At 42.5% G+C, this 17969-nt stretch overlaps 1 protein-coding gene across 1 annotated transcript in view; it reads left to right on the top strand.

Annotated features, from left to right (window-relative positions):
* The window catches only part of LOC137373054 (uncharacterized), a 190998-nt gene that overhangs the window by 64976 nt on the left and 108053 nt on the right, over window positions 1-17969 (top strand). The window contains exons 10-12 of the mRNA XM_068037825.1: window positions 3525-3671; window positions 11331-11441; window positions 14665-14748. Coding sequence (XP_067893926.1) covers window positions 3525-3671; window positions 11331-11441; window positions 14665-14748 — 342 coding nt within the window. The remainder of the gene's footprint in view (window positions 1-3524; window positions 3672-11330; window positions 11442-14664; window positions 14749-17969) is intronic.

Genomic DNA, 17969 nt, shown 5'->3' with positions numbered 1-17969 from the left:
ACCAACCAGGTTTCTTTAATAAACAAGAAAATTATGATTTTATTATAAAACAAGTCTTAACCAGTAATGAAGTAAAGCATAAACACACAGATTGAAATATTAAAGTTCCCTTTTTTACCTTACCCCCTCACACTCACACACACATACACTGGTTAAACGGAAAAATAAAGGGATTGGCATTTTACACCATCTCCAACAAGAGAGAATCTAACCATCTCCCCTTGACATTCAATGGCATTACAATCATTGAATTCCCCACTATCAACATTCTAGGGGCAACCCTGACCAGAAACTGAACTGGAGTAGCCACATAAATACGGTGGCTATAAGAGCAGGTCAGAGGCTAGGAATCCTGCAGCGAGTAACTCACCACCTGACTCCCTAAAGCCTGTCCACCATCTAAAGGCACAAAAATAAAAGCAAAATACTGCGGATGCTGGAAATCTGAAATAAAAACAAGAAATGCTGGAATCACTCAGCAGGTCTGGCAGCATCTGTGGAAAGAGAAGCAGAGTTAACGTTTCGGGTCAGTGACCCTTCTTCGGAACTGACAAATATTAGAAATATTATAATCTGTGACTTTTCTAATATTTGTCAGTTCCAAAGAAGGGTCACTGACCCGAAACGTTAACTCTGCTTCTCTTTCCACAGATGCTGCCAGACCTGCTGAGTGATTCCAGCATTTCTTGTTTTTATATCTAAAGGCACAAGTCAGGAGTGTGACGGAATACTCTCCACTTGCCTGGATTGGTGAAGCTCCAACAACACTCAAGAAGCTCGACACCATCCAGGACAAAGCAGCCTGCTTGATTGGCACCCCATCCTCAAACATTCACTCCCTCCACCATCGACGCACAGTGGCAGCAGTGTATACCATCTACAAGATGCACTGCAGCAATGCACCAAGGCTCCTGAGACAGCACCTTCCAAACCTGCGACCTCTACCAACTAGAAGGACAAGAGCAGCAAATGTATGGGAACACCACCACCTGCAAGTTCCCCCCAAGTCACACACCATCCTGACTTGGAACTATATCGCCGTTCCTTCACTGTCGCTGGGTCAAAATCCTGGAACTCCCTTCCTAACAGCACTGTAGGTGTACCTACCTCACATGGACTGCTGTGGTTCAAGAAGGCAGCTCACCACCACCTTCTCAAGGGCAATTAGGGATGGGCAATAAATGCTGGCCTAGCCAGCGACACCCACATCCCATGAATGAATAAAAAAAACCTTGAATCAATTATTGACTGCTCTTTGTGTGAAGAATTATTTCTTGATATCATTCCTACATTTGAATCTATGTTGTTCACTAGCGATCCTCCTTATGACTTCTCTCTGCACTGGCCACAGCACATCTGTAGCTTCTTTATACTTCAGTGACTCGCACTACAAAGAGAGTCATAGCATGGTCTGAACAACCAACTGTTCACAACTTCCTCTGACATAAAGACCTGGAGCTAGAAATTTGGCAGCCTCCGTTTTTGGGTGCCTCACTCACAGGGTCTTTGTAATGTGCGCTGAAATAAGGAGGTTTGAGGAGCATGGGATCTTGGGCTTTGGGCCTCATTGCCACGAATGGCACTGTAGTGAGAGCCTGCAGAGGTTGCAAGAGGAAGCAGAAGCAGGTATTAGGCCCTTATTAACATGTTAATGGATTAATGCACACTTCTGACATGGATGAGGGACACTTATTGACTGGCTCTTACCAAACTGGCATCTGGCGCAGCACGCATCAGAATTGTGCTCGCACGGTAAGACGCCATTTTTGGACACTAAACAGCAGCCATATTGCCGAAAACCCAGCACTATGGAGCTGGATTTCTAGCCTCTGGACTTTCCTAATGGAAATCATCCATTTTTGGGTGGTGGTCTGCCAATTGAAATGAGGCAGGGCTCCTCAGCCAAAATGATCTGCACTCTCCCCACACTCTGCTCTCTCCCCCCTGCTCAGTTCCCTCCCCATGCTCCACTCTCTCCCCATGCTCTGTGCTATCCTCATGTTCTTCGCTCTCCCCATGCTCTGCTACCTCCCCATGCTTCACTCTTTCCTCATGCTCTGCTCTCTCCTCACGCTCTGCTCTGTCCTCACACTCTGCTCTCTCCCCATGCTCTGCTCTCTCCTCACGCTCTGCTCTCTCCCCACGCTCTGCTCTCTCCCCACGCTCTGCTTTCTCCCCATGCTCTGCTCTCTCCTTACGCTCTGCTTTCTCTCCATGCTCTGCTCTCTCCTTACGCTCTGCTCTCTCCTCACACTCTGCTCTCTCCCCATGCTCTGCTACCTCCCCATGCTTCACTCTTTCCTCATGCTCTGCTCTCTCCTCACGCTCTGCTCTGTCCTCACACTCTGCTCTCTCCCCATGCTCTGCTCTCTCCCCATGCTCTGCTCTCTCCCCATGCTCTGCTCTCTCCTCACGCTCTGCTCTCTCCTCACACTCTGCTCTCTCCCCATGCTCTGCTCTCTCCTTACGCTCTGCTCTCTCCTTACGCTCTGCTCTCTCCTCATGCTCTGCTCTCTCCTCACGCTCTGCTCTCTCCCCATGCTCTGCTCTCTCCTCATGCTCTGCTCTCTCCTCATGCTCTGCTCTCTCCTCATGCTCTGCTCTCTCCTCATGTGCTGCTCTCTCCTCATGCGCTGCTTTCTCCTCATGCGCTGCTCTCTCCTCGTGCACTGCTCTCTCCCCAATGTTCTGCTCTCTTCCAATGCCCTGCTGTCTCAATGCCGTGCTATCTCCCCTTGTCCACTCCCTCCCCATGCTGTTCTTTCCTCATGCTTTGCTCTTTCCCCATGCTCAGCTCTCTCCTCATGCTTTGTTATTTCCTCATGCTCTGTTCTCTCCCACTGCTCTGCTCTCTCTCCGTGCTATGCTCTCTCCCCATGCTCTTCTGTCTCCCTGTTCTCTGCTCTGTCCCCCTGCTAAGCTCTTTTTTTTATTTATTTGTTCATGGGATGTGGGCATCACTGGCTAGGCCAGCATTTATTGCCCATCCCTAATTGCCCTTGAGAAGGTGGTGGTGAGCTGCCTTCTTGAACCGCTGCAGTCCATGTGGGTGTAGGTACACCCACAGTGCTTGTTAGGAAGGGAGTTCCATGATTTTGACCCAGCGACAGTGAAGGATTGGCTATATAGTTCTAAGTCAGGATGATGTGTGGCTTGGAGGGGAGCTTGCCGCGCTCCCTCCTCATGTTCTGCTCTCTCCTCATGCTCTGCTTTCTCCCCGTGCTTTGCTCTCTTCCCATGCTCTGCTCTCTCCTCATGCTCTGCTCTCTCCTCATCCTCTGCTCCCTCCTCTTGCTCTGCCCTCTACCATGCTCTGTTCTCTCTCCGTGTTCTGCTCTCTTTTTTTGGTTCTGCTGTCTCCCATGAGCATCAGCCAAAGCTTCGAAAACCAGGAGCTCTCATTCTCTAGCAATATTCACCCTCAAGTTTAAATGTCTTTCTGGAGTTGTGGTAGAAGGGATAAAGTTGTTTAATTGCACTGAAAATGCACATTACAAATTTGCCACTTTTTACTTTATTTGTAGGTGAATTCGATTTTGTACATCTCAGAATGTTCTTTCAAGATAAGTGAAGGGAATGTTAAAGAATTCCTGTTTCAAAGCGGCTTTCTACAAAATTGTGTGGACAATCTGAACGACCAAAAGCTATTTCTTGTTGCATACCCGGAAAAGGTATTTATTTGTTTTTTACTATCGTATTTTGTGTATTATTTAATTTATATTTGTAATTCATGCTTTAAGAAAAAAGCTCTAGGAGTAAAAGGTACATTTTTTCAAATTTCAAAATAGAAGTAGTTTCCCATCTTTGTATTTATGCCAGGGAGACTCCATCACTGTAAGTTCACATCAAAAACTCTGGTGTTGATTTTCAAACAATTTAAATTCAAACCATTTAAATTAGCGGTCAGAAAATCATGTGCAGCACACACCCAACTTGCACATCTAGAACCCAAAGTCAGAAAATTGCCCCTGTAGTATATATAGTTTTCTCATTTAATTATCTTCCACAGTATTTTGATCAATTCATCGTTCAAAAGAGGAAAAATTGAACAATACATGATCCCTTTAAATGTCACACATTTGTCGCCCTGTACGCATCATGTGTTCTCTCCTGTTTTCTGCACTGTATCTGCTATGTCTTTCACCTGCAATTTGCCTGTTGTGTCTCAGTAGAAAACAGGCTTGCATTTATATAGCGTCTTTCACAACCATTGGACATCCCAAAGCATTTTACAGGCAATAAAGCACTTTTGAAGTGTAGTCACTGTTGTAATGTAGGAAATGCAGCAGCCAATTTGCACGCAGCAAACTCCCACAAATATCAATGTGATAATGACAGGATAATCTGTTTCTGTGATGTTAGTTGAGGGATAAATATTGGCCAGGACACCAGGGATAACTTCCCTGCTTTTCATCACAAATAGTGCTATGAGATCCATTGTATCCAGCTGAAAGGGCAAATGGGGGCTCTGTTTAACATCTTACCTGAAAGACAGCTTTTTCAACAGTGCAGTATTCCTATAGCTCTGATTTTGGTGCTCAAGTCTTGGAGTGGGACTTGAACCCACAACATTTTGACTTCGAGGCAAGTATACTATTAACTGAGCCACAGCTAACATGTGAAGAATAAAGTCCCTGAGTTTTGGTAAAGGTTAACTTATATCATTTAGCTTTCTTGTTTTGTACCCATTTCATAATTAAAAATAGTAAACAGTACAATAGAAATGATTGTGAGGCAGACTTCTTTCTTAACTATGTTCAATTGAGGTGGAGCATACAGACTGCATTATTAGCATGTGATCCTTCCTACTTGATATTTCTTGATAATTTAGGTGATAATTTACACTCAAATGCTAAAGAGAAAATTTGCTCCTATTTGCCCCCTCAAGACTGCTGATTCTATAGGCTTTGTACAATATATCCTTACAGTGGACTCTATTCCATATTATTTAATTTCTTAAGGAAAAGCTTTGCATAAATTCTGTCAGATTCACAGGATAACTAAAGTGTATATCAAGTGAAAAATAAAACAGACATCATGGGTTTAGTTAACACCAGCTTTATTTTATCAAATATATCAAGAACTGACTCCAGACTTTATGCAAAGTATACCCTAATTTTACCCTAATGGAGTGCAGGATAAAAATGTAATGACTCTGTTCAAAAAGGGAGAAAAGGATAAACTGGACATCTATACTACAGTCAGAAATGATTGACAGGAGGCTGTGACTGTGAGTCAGGCTGGTAGATGGATCGAGAAGGTGGAAGTGGAGCAGCCTCAGCCCTTGCAATTGAATAACTAGCTTGATGTTCTTGCAGCTTGTATGAACAAGAGCGAGGGTTGTAGTGGGATGAGCATACTGACCATGGCACCATGGTACAGGAAGCTGTTCAAGCGGGGGGAGCAAAAACGAAAGTAGTGTTAGTTGGGGACATTATAGTGAAGGGGATTGCCTGCTCGTTGCCAGGGTTCGGGACATCTGCTCAGGGCTGGATAGGAACTTACAGTGGGAAGGGGAGGATCCAGTCGTCGTGGTCCATGCAGGCACCAACGACAGAGGCAGGACAAGCAAAGAATTCTGCATAGTCAGTATGAATAGCTAGGCACCAAATTAAGAAGCAGAACCTCAAAGGTAATAATCACTCGATTATTATCTGAGCCATGTGCAAATTGGCATAGGGCAAATAAGATTAGAGAAATGAATGTGTGGCTCAAAGACTGGTGTGGTAGAAGTGGGTTCCAGTTCGTGGGGCACTGGCACCAGTTTTGGGGAAAGTGGGGGCTGTACCGTTGGGACAGTCTACACCTGAACCATGCTGGGACTGGTTTTCTAGTGAGTTGCATGATTAGGGAAGTAGAGGGGGTTTTAAACTAAATAGTGGGGGCAAGGGATCAAATTTGGAAAGATGTGGTAAATCAAAGAAAGTCAAGAGAGAAAGCTATTAATATGGGAAAATCTAAGGGTAAATTGGGGTGGCACAGTGGCGCAGTGGTTAGCACTGCAGCCTCACAGCTCCAGCGACTTGGGTTTGGTTCTCCTTGTGACCGCATGGGTTTCCGCCGGGTGCTCCGGTTTCCTCCCACAGCCAAAGACTTGCAGGTTGATAGGTAAATTGGCCATTGTAAATTGCCCCTAGTGTAAGTAGGTGGTAGGGAATATGGGATTAATGTAGGATTAGTATAAATGGGTGGTTTTTGGTTGGCACAGACTCAGTGGGCTGAAGGGCCTGTTTCAGTGCTGTATCTCTCTATGACTCTAAATCAGCAGACAAGGCTAGAGGTTACAAAAATAATAAAAGGACAAAACTAAAGGCTCTGTATGTGAATGCACATAGCATTCAAAACAAAACAGATGAACTGATAGGGTAAATAGAAATAAATAGGTACGATCTGATAGCCATTACAGAGACCTGGCTGCAGGATGACATAGATTGGGACCTGAATATTGAAGGGTGCATGACATTTAGGAAGGACAGGAAGGTAGGAAAAGGTGCAAGGGTGGCTCTGTTAATTAATGATGGTATTAGCACAATAGAGAGGGATGATCTAAGTTCAGGAAACCAGGACGTAGAAGCAGTTTGAATAGAGATGAGAAATGATAAAGGCAAGAAGTCACTTGTAGGAGTGGTGTACAAGTCCCCAAACAGTAACCACACAGGAGGACAGGGAACAAAGGAAGAAATAATGGGTGCTTGTCAGAAAGGAATGACTATAATCATGGGGGATTTTAATTTACATATAGACAGGAAAACTCAGATGGGCAAAGTTAGCCTAGATATTTTTCGGATTATTTTTTAGAACAGCACATTTTGGAGCTAACCAGAGAGCAGACTATACTAGACCTGGTATTATGCAATGAAATAGGATTAATTAATGACTTCATAGTGAAGGCACCCCTAGGTAGCAGCAATGATAATATGATTGAATTTTACATTCAGTTTGAGGGAAAGAAGAATAGGTCTAAAACTAATATTTTAAACTTAAATAAGGGCAATTATGAGGGCATGAAAGCAGAGCTAGCTAAAGTGAACTGGCAAATTAGATTAAAGGATAGGTCAATAGAGATGCAGTGGCAGACATTTAAGGGGATATTTCAGAATGCACAAAATAGATACATTCCAACAAGAAAGAAAAAGTCCAAGGTCAGGACCCAACATCCGTGGTTAACTAAAAAGTTAAAGATAGTATCAAATTTAAAGAAAAAGCATATAATTGCGCAAAGATGGGTGGCAAGTCAGAAGATTGGACAGAATATAAAAAATAGCAAAGAATGACTAAAAGATTGATTGAGGGAAAAATTAGACTACGAGAGAAAGCGAGCTAGAAATATAAAAACAGATAGTAAGTGTTTCTATAGATATTTTAAAAAGAAAAGAGTTAACAAAATGAGCGTTGGACCTATAGAAAATGAGTCTGGGGAATTAATAATGGAAAATAAGGAGATGGCAGATGAATTGAACAGGTATTTTGCATCAGTCTTCATGATACAGGATACAAGTAACATCCCAGAAATAGCTATAAATCAAGAAATGGAAGGGAGGGAGGGACTCAAGTAAATTACAATCACCAGGGAAGTGGTACTGAGCAAAATTGTTGGACCTGCGGGCTGACAAGTTCCCGGGTCCTGATGGACTTCAACTTAGAGTCTTACAAGAAGTGGCTAGTGAGGTGGTTGATGCGTTGGTTATAATTTTCCAAAATTCCCTACATTTGGGAAAGGTTCCATTAGATTGGAAGATAGCGAATGTAACTCCTTTATTCAAAAAGGGAGGGAGACAGAAAGCAGGAAACTACAGGTCAGTCAGCTTAACATCTGTCAGAGGGAATATGTTAGAAGCTATAGCAGAACACTTAGAAAATTCAAGGTAATCAGGCAGAGTCAACATGGTTTGTGAAAAGGAAATCATGTTTAACTAATTTATTGGCGTTCTTTGAAAAATTAACATGTACTGTGGATAAAGGGGAACTGGTGGATGTACTGTACTTAGGATTTCCTGAAGGCATTTGATAAGGTGCCACCTCAAAGATTATTGCAGAAAATAAAAGCTCATGGTGTAGGGGGTAACATTTTGGCATGGATAGAAACAGTGAGTAGGCATAAATGGGTCATTTTCTGTTGGCAAGATGTAATGAGTGGTGTGCCATGGGCATCACTGCTGGGGCCTCAACTTTTTACAATTTATGTAAATAACGCACAGCGGCGTAGTGGTTAGCACTGCAGCCTCACAGCTCCAGCGACCCGGGTTCAATTCTGGGTACTGCCTGTGTGGAGTTTGCAAGTTCTCCCTGTGTCTGCGTGGGTTTCCTCCGGGTGCTCCGGTTTCCTCCCACATGCCAAAAGACTTGCAGGTTGATAGGTTAATTGGCCATTATAAATTGCCCCTAGTATAGGTAGGTGGTAGGGAAATATAGGGACAGGCGGGGATGTGATAGGAGTATGGGATTAGTGTAGGATTAGTATAAATGGGTGGTTGATGGTCGGCACAGACTCGGTGGGCCGAAGGGCCTGTTTCAGTGCTGTATCTCTAACTAACTAACTAACTAACTTGGATGAAGGGACCGAAGGTATGGTTGCTAAATTTGCTGATGACACAAAGATAGGTAGGAAAGTAAGTTGTGAAAAGGACATGAGGAGGCTACAAAGGGATATAGATAGGTTAAGTGAGTGGGCAAAGATTTGGCAAAAGGAGTATAATGTGGAAAAATGTGAAATTGTCCATTTTGGCAGAAAGAATAAAAAAGAAACATATTATCTAAATGGTGAGAGATTACAGAACTCTGAGATGCAGAGATGGTGTCCTCGTGCATGAATTGCAAAAGGTTAGTATGCAAGTTCAGCAAGTAATTAGGAAAGCTAATAGAATGTTATCGTTCATTGCGAAGGGAATTGAATACAAAAGTAGGGAACTTATGCTTCAGTTATACAGGGCATTGGTGAGACCACATCTGGAGTACTGTTTACAGTATTCGTCTCCTTATTTAAGGAAGGATGCAATCGCTTTGGAAGCAGTTCAGAGAAGGTTTACTAGACTAATAACTGGAATGGGCGGGTTGTCTTATGAGGAAAGTTTGGACAGGCTAGGCTTGTATCTGCTGCAGTTTAGAAGAGTAATAGGCAACTTGATTGAAACATATAAGATCCTAAGCGGTCTTGACAGGACAGGGTGGATGTGGAAAGGATGTTTCCTCTTGTGGAAGAAGCTAGAACTAGGGGTCACTGTTTAAAAATAAGGGGTCACCCATTTAGGACAGAGATGAGGAAAAAAATTTTCTCTCAGAAGGTCGTGAGTCTTTGGAGCTCTCTTCCTCAAAAGGTGGTGGAAGCAAAATCTTAGAATATTTTAAAGGCAGAGGTAGATAGATTCTTGATAAGCAAGGGGGTGAAATGTTATGGGGGTAGGCGGGAATGTGGAGTTAAGGTTACAATAAGATCAGCCATGACAGAACATAGAACAGTACAGCACAGTACAGGCCCTTCGGCCCACGATGTTGTGCCGAACCTTTAACCTACTCTAAGATCAAACTACCTACCTACCTTCATTCTAATAGAACATAGAACAGTACATGATGTTGTTGAATGCGGAGCAGGCTAGAGGGGCTGAGTAGCCTACTCCTGCTCCTAATTCGTACGTTCGTATGTAACTGTTTAAAATCATGAAGGTTTTAGCTAGAGTAAGTAAAGAGAAATTGTTTCCAATGGCTGAAGGATCAATAACCAGAGGGCATAGATTTAAGGTGACGAGCAAAAGAACCACAGGTGACAGAGGAAAAATGTTTTTACGCAACAAGTGGTTAGAATTTAGAATGCACTGCCTGATAGGGTAGTGGTTACAGATTCAACAGTAGCTTTCAAAGGGGAATTGGATTAATACTTGAAAGAGAAAAAAGGGATATGGGGAAAGAGCGGGGGAGTGGGAGTAACTGGATTGCTCTTCAAAAGAGCTGTTGTCGACTGAATGGGGTGAATGGCCTCCTTTGTTAACTGTGTGATTATATGTGTTAATTGTATGATATGAAGGTGAAGGGAGTTAATTGGGGTTTTATTTGAGCACTTAAAAACATACACTCACTGGGACTGGGAGAGGGATTTGTGTGAAGAGCTGCATGTTTGTAATCCTTCTATTCTGCACAATAAATGTGAAACTGAGTAAATATAGGCTTCAGCCTTATCTTTCTGTAACAAGCTTTCTGGAGTTTAACATTCTTCTGTGCTGTACTTTTGTACACTTCTGAGATCTTGTGCCTAATCTAATGGACCTAATCCAAAACCCGTGTAACTTGTGTCCTGTGAGTTAATCGTATGTGGACCAAAGTTATCTTTATATTAAACATCACAATATAAATTCATCCAGAATCCCTCCTGGTCCATATTGGCAAAAATCTCAAAATGTGAGAACACCCAAAGCTGGACACAATACCCTAACTGTGGCTTAGCAATGATTTGAATGTAAAGTATCATCATCTTTCTGGATTTGCACTCTGTAATTATAATTACACCTATAAAATCAAAACCCATTTGCTTTCTAGCAGCTTTATCAACTTGCAGTCCCACTTTTAAAGATTTGTGGACATGAACTCGTAACTCTGTCTGTTTGCCTACGCATTTAAAATATTTTACTATTTAAATAGGTATATGTCCTCTTATTCCTCCCAAAATGTATCACCTCATATTTCTCTGCACTGAACTCTGTCCAGTTTTGATTCTGTCTTTCCAACCAACCACTGACAACATCACGCTTCCTTGTTACTAAAACACAGGGGTGAATTTCTGCAAGGGGTCTCCTGATTGTTTGCCATAACATCGGTGGAACAGCCCTGGAAAAAAATAGCATAAATAAGGTTATGCTGGATGAATGGGAGAACCCCTGTGGAAATTCAACTCCCATGCTGTATGGTATCAATAGAGAAATCATTAATTTATATTCAATGGTGATAAATCACAAGAATACTCTCTGAATTAACCTAGCGAGCCATTCAGTTATATAGTGACGGACAATAAATGCTGGCCTTGCCAGCAACGCCCACATTCAGTGAATGAATCAATAAAAACCTGAGAAATATTAAGTTCAATTGTATTTCCTGAGAGATGAAAGCTAAGACAACCTCCCAGCTTTTTGCTCATTTCGCTGAGTTGCTATTCAATAGGAAACTATGTTCAATAGGAAACTGCTTCACGAATATACGTTCAATCTGAAAATGAAGATAAATTGGAGTTTTTGAAACCATGTCTCATTCTAAACTAATCAAAGATATTACTTATTCTTGTAGCAATTTGATTAGAATTAGAACAGTGTTTCAAAATAACGAGTGTTTTAATTTTCTTTTTACAGAATGTTTCCTTGCAGTTAAGCTCTGAAATGCCTGATATGGAAAGCTTTATTCCTGAACAACAAGCAGAAAAAAGACAACAGGACCTCTCTGCACTAGAGCAATTGTTTCAGGTTTTATGTTTGCTGAGATTGGTTAATTGTTGTTAGGGTTTTAGCATTTATATACATCAGCTTGCTAAGATTGCACTATTACTAATGGTAGACCGAAAATACCTGCATTTAGAAATGGTTCTGTACAACCCATTGATGGCTCAGTGGGATTACTAATTGTCTCTATCTCCTGTTCCAACCACTGTCTGAAGCTGAACCAGATTGCTCACAGCCTTGACATGCTATTTGATTCTGAGCTGAGCTTCTGACATTATATCCTCTCCGTCACTAAGAATGCCTACTTCCACCTCTGTAATATCACCCATTTCCATCCCTGCCTCAGCTCATCTGCTGCTGAAACCATCAGATCAGCTTTGCTACCTCTAGACTTAACTATTCCAATACTCTCCTGGCCCACCTCCCATCTTCCACCCTCCGTAAACTTGAGTTTGTCCAAAATTCTGCTTCCAAAATTCTCATCCTTGTGTTCAAATCCCTCCATGGCCTCACCCCTCCCATCTTTGTAATCTGCTGCATTCCTAGAACCCTCTGAGATCTCTGTGCTCCTCCAGTTCTGGCCTCTTGTGCACCCCCAATTATCATCACTGCACCATTGGTAGCTGTGCCTTCATCAGACTAGGTCCTAAGTTCTGTACTTAGCTCCCTAAATAGCCCCACCTCTCTATCCTTTAAGTTGCTTCTTAAAACATAACTTTTTGACCGAGTTTTTGGTCACATGTCCTTAACTCTCTGTCGCTCATTGTCCAATTTGTCTGATTAATGCTCCCGTGAACTGCCTTGAGACATTTTTACTATGTTAAAGGTGCTATGTAAATTCAAGTTTTATGTTGTTGTGATGTAGGTTTTCCACCTGGCTAGCTTTTCACTGGTATAAATAGATTTTCATAACTGCTGGCAGTTGCATGGTGGCGGTTTTAACCAGAAATACTCAGAATTCACATAATCGTAGAATTGTTACAGTGCAGACGAGGCCATTCAGCCCATCATATCTGCGCCAGTTCCCCAAATGAGCAATTCACAATGCCATTCCTCCGCTTTCTCCCTGTAACCCTGCACATTCTTCATTTTGCTTTTGTTTTGTAAACAATGTGTGTTAAGCCTTTTAAAAAATAACCACTTTAGCATTAGTCAACAGTGGCACTTTTGGAAAACCAGCCAGATGTCAATGCTACTACAGGAACATAGGCCTGAATTTTACTTGCGCGGGGGCTCATTTAAATGGCGGGGGCGGAACAGCTGCCCCTGATGACGTAGAGAGGGCGGCCGCTCCGTCCCCGGCATTGGTGTCCAGTGTCACCATGCAGGTGCAGGTGCCATTTTTAAAGGGCTTCAAGCCCTTAGAAGAAATTTGAATTCTTAAAGGAACAGTATTTCACATTGTCTTTAAAAAATTAGATAAAAGTTGGAGGCCCTTTCCCACCGCACCCCCCCTCCCCCTCAATGTTTGTCTTTCGGCCTACCGAGCTGAAATAAACTTTATTCCCAACCCGACCTTCCCCCCACAACCTCGTTACCTTTGCCCTTCAACCCCTTCCCACCATCCCCTCAGCCAGTACCAAATGTTTTCCCCGTTTCCCCCCCACCCCCCGAATGGAGTTCGGAAGGCATAGGAGTTCTGGTTGGCGGCTGGAATGTCGGGTGTGGGACAGCCGCCAGGACAAGGTAAGTTAATTTGCATGTGTTTAAATTAATTTTAATTTTAAAATGAAGGCCCTGCCGCTGAGGGGCGGGGAGCTGCACCAAGGCCTCACCGCTGCTGGTAAAATGCAGTGGGTCTTTTCGGCATTGGAGGTTGTGGCGGGCCTCTCCCACACAATCTCTCCGGGTCCCACTTCCTCCCGATTGCTGGTGCAATACCCGCCAAACCCACGGTCTTTGCCAGCTACTGACGACCTTCTACCACTGGATTTCTCATTAGCAGCCTCTCAATCTGGCTGGCTGCCGGGGTGGAAACAGAGTAAATAAATGAGACTGAGGTTCTGCTGTTAACTTCAACAGGCATTTCTGTCTGCTCCCCCAGCTGCAAACACATGACCCAGCTCCTTTCCCGCCACCTCATACGTATTGGGGTCTAAGCCTCTGTTTATAAAGCCAAGGATCCCAGATGATTTTATAAAAACCTTCCCAACTTGTCCTGCCACCTTCAAAGATTTGTGTACATCCACCTCCAGGTCTCTGTCTTTTTGTACCCCCTTTAAAATTGCACCATTTACTTTATATTGCCTCTCCTCAGTCTTTCTACTCATACAACAGCAATCACTGAATGACGATCAAGGTCTCTAGACTGGCAAGATGAAAATGGATTAACTGTTCAGAATTGTACAGTAGAGGCATGTGGGCAATGTCCCTTCCTGTGATGCTGAAAATTGGAGACCTTGCTATGGGAGGTGCACCAAAGAAGGGTGTCTCCATTTGGGGATAAAAACCAGTAAAGCCAGTAAAAGCATAGGTGCCCACTGTAAGAAGAGGTTGGCAACCGAATAAATCCCTAGTACTTGGCTGCAAGTGAGGAAAAAGTGCATTGCTGTTAGGAACAAGGCAAAAGTAAAAATGTTTCTTGTCGGACCATTAAGCATGGCACAAATCTAAATTGGAAGATATTGGCATATTGGTGGCCTGTCAAAGAAATCGCACAATTTTAATTTCCATTGAAATCAATTGGATTGAAAATCTGGGAGTTTCTATAATTGTCAACCTATCTGCAACAACAGTTTAGAGGGCATATATTGAAGATCAGCGACCAAAAAATCGAGGGAACGGTTAGGAGAATTTTCTTTTTTTAACTTTCCATGTTAGGACATGAAATACCCTACCAGAGACAGTGGTAGAAACATAACCCATACTAGCTTTTAAAAGCGAAGAGGATGAACATCTGCAAAATAATAATTCTAAAGGTTATGGGGAAAGGGTACAAGAATGGGACTGAATGGGGCTTCCTGTAGTTTCCAGGCATATTTAGTGACCACTTTTAACGGTCTTTCATCTCTGGTACCATCTGGTGTCATTCTTTAAATGTTATAATATGCTCTCTTAGTGGGTGAGGCTCACCACTGGAAGTGTGAAGTTGGAAAATTTACTCTTTAGTTGCAAAGATATTCGGTCTCAAATATCCATTTATGCATTGGTATAAGAAAATAAACTCATATTTCAATAGTTTTCAGTTTTTCATTTTAAAATTGTGTCTTGCTTCTTATGATTTTATTTCTCTTTTTCTCCTTCACAGCAATCATTACCAGATGAATTTAAAAGACATGTGAGCACACCAACTTTGTACCCAGTTTCCTATGCATCTGTTCTCATGATGGATGTAAGTTTTTTTATTGCCCAGGTTGCTAAAATTTAAGTCTAAATCTCAGTATATATTAATTAGAAAAGATTGGTATGATGTTAGAACATATGAAACCATGGACAAGAAATGATCATTTGGCCTGTCAAACACAGTCCTTGCTTGAAACATGTGAATTTAACCTTGCCTAAGCCTTACTCTACTTCTTTATCTTTTAAGGGAAGGTTCTGCAAAATTCCTCCCTTATTCTAAAGGGAATTGAGTGAAATGCCAAGATGTTGATTTGTCCTTAAATTCACATTGTTTAATCTTGGCTAAGGCTTTCCAAATATGTTTGCCCTGATTTCTTAGGATCCCCAGGTTCTAATTTGGCTTTGACGAAAAGGTTCACAGAAGAGAATAATGGCTGAGCAAGGGCATTTGCTCATCTTGATTCCTCCATCCAGAAAGATCCTAATGCCCCCACCCACCCCAGCCCCACTGTAACATCCAGTTGTCTCTTAAAAGATTCCAGGATTTTTGCCTCCACTACTCTTTCTGGAAGTCTGCTGTACACATTGATCACTTTTTGTGTGAAGAAGAATTTCATGATATCTATTTTAAATGTATAAGAACAAAAGAACATAAATAGGAGCATTAGACCATTCAGGCCCTCAAGCCTATTCTGCCATTCAATACGATCATGGCTAATCTTCTTCCTCAACACCAGTTTCCTGCTCACTTCCCAAATCCCTTGATTCCCTGAGAGATCAAAAATCTATTGATGTCAGTCTTGAATATACTTAAATAGTGGAGCATCCATAACCCTCTGGGGTAGACAATTCCAAAGATTCACAAACCACAGAGTGAAGAAATTTCTCATCTCAGTCCTAAATGATGGATCCCTTATCCTGAGGCTGTGCCCCCCTGTTCTAGATTCCCCACTTAGGGGAAAAAACATCTCAGTGTCTACCCTGTCAAGTGCCGTCAGAATTTTGTTTGTTTCATTGGTATTACCACTCATTCTACTAAACTCCAGACAGTGTGGCCCAATTTACTCAGCCTCTCATCATAGGACAACCCTCTCATACCAATCGAGTGAATGTTCAATGTACTGCCTCCAAGGCAAGTAGATCCTTTCTTAGATATGGAGACCAAAACTACGCACAGTACTCCAGGTGCAATCTCACCAAAGCCCTAGACAATTGTTGCAAGACTTCCTTATTCTTGTACTCCAATCCCCTTGCAAGAAAGGCCAACATGCAATTTGCCTTCCTAATTGCTTGCTGTACCTGCATGGCACCTCTGTTTGATTAGTGCCAACACACTTGGGAGCACTGCTTTTGAGAGGACTGCTGCATTTGTAATTGTGTTCTGCCAGAATATACCCATAATGTGCCACAGACAGCAAAGATGGGAATTATTGAGCTTCTTTTCCTGGTAGCTATAAGTCGCCCATGTTTCACAGCCATACAGCAAGGTGCTGAGAACACAGGCCTTATAAACCATCAGCTTGGTCCTAAGGGTCAGCTTGGTGTTATCCCATGCGCGTTTTGTGAGTCGGCTAACGGTGGATTGGACACGTCCGCAGGATGGAAGATGGTCATATACCCAAGGACCTTCTGTATGGTGAGGTAGCCAGGGCCAGCTGACCAGTGCGGTACACAAAGCACCGCTTCAAGGATGCTTACTAGAATGACATGAAGGCCCTGAATGTTGACGATCACACCTGGGAGTCACTAGCTGGTGAAAGAGGAAGATGGTGACACATCCTGTGGACTGGCATGCACTACCACGATAACCAGTGATACAGCAGCTTGGCAAGAGGCACCAACACCAAAAACAACAGCCTCAATGTCACCTTGGCAGCTTTGCGTGCAGCACATGTGGCAGAACCTGCCTCTTAAAGATTGGCCTTCGCAGCCATCAGCAAAGATGCACCAAAAAAGACACCCCACCTAAGTGGATTGTTTGCTGCGTGTCCATCATCTTTCATAGATGGAAGGATGCCAATCTTCAGCCTGCATGCTAACTTTCTGTGTTCCTTGTCAGGGTACACCCAAGTCTTTCTGAACATCAACATTTAAAAGTTTCACACCTTTAAAAAAAAATTGACTTTTCTATCCTTACAACCAAAGTGAATAACCTCACATTTCCCATGTTATATGCTATCTATTCAAGAAAGGAGGGAGAGAGAAAAGCGGGAACTACAGGCAAGTTAGCCTGACGTCCATCCTCGGGAAAGAAGTCTTAACAATGTCCTTAGAAAATCATCTTATGAACAGACAAAGTCAACATGGTTTTACAACCATAGTTGCCATAGTTTGGCAAATTTATTAGAGTTTTTTGAAGATATAACTAGTAAGGTAGATAAAAGGGAACCAGTAGATGTAGTATACTTGGATTTCCAAAAGGCATTCGATAAGGTGCCATTCAAAAGGCAAGATAAGGGCCCAAGCAGTTGGGGGCTATTAGATTAGCATAAATAGAGGATTGGTTAATGGACAGGAAGCAGAGAGTAGGGATAAATGGGACATTTTCAAGTTGGCAGGCTGTAAGTAGTGGAGTGCCACAAGGATCAATGCTGGAGCCACAGCTATTTACAATCCATATTAATGACTTAGATGAAGAGACCGAGAGGAATGTATCCAAGTTTGCTAACGATATAAAGCTAGGTGGGAATGTAAGCTGTTAAGAGGACACAAGAGGGTAGCAAAGAGATATAGACAGGTTAAGTGAATAGGCAACAAAGTGGCAGATGGAGTATGATGTGGGGAAGTGTGAGGGTACTCACTTTGATAGTAAGAACAAAAAAAACCTTTTGGGAGTCCATATGCACAACACCTGCACCACCCTCATCAACTATTTCCATTACTTCATCAAAGAATTCAGTCAAGTTATTCACATACAATTTGCCTTTATTAAACCATGCTGACTTTCATTTATTTGCCAATACTTTTACAAATGCCAGTTAATTTTGTCCTGGATTATTGCCTCTAAATGTTTACCCACCACAAATGTTAGGCTGACTAGCCTGTAGATGCCAGGTTTATCCATCTCTTTTTTAAACAGATCTGTAACATTTGCAATCCTCCAGTCCTTTGGCATCATGCCAAAATCCAAGGAGGATTGTAAATTGTGGCCAGGACCTCAGCAATTTCCACCCATACTTAGCTAAATAACTGGGTGGCTTTTCTACTTTGAGGATTGCCAACCTTATAAGCACATCCTCTTTATCTATTTTTATCCTCTATTGCCTCAAC

Source organism: Heterodontus francisci, chromosome 1 (genome assembly GCF_036365525.1).
Source record: "Heterodontus francisci isolate sHetFra1 chromosome 1, sHetFra1.hap1, whole genome shotgun sequence".
Classification (NCBI taxonomy): Eukaryota; Metazoa; Chordata; class Chondrichthyes; order Heterodontiformes; family Heterodontidae; genus Heterodontus; species Heterodontus francisci.
This window is presented reverse-complemented; position numbering and strand designations above follow the sequence as displayed.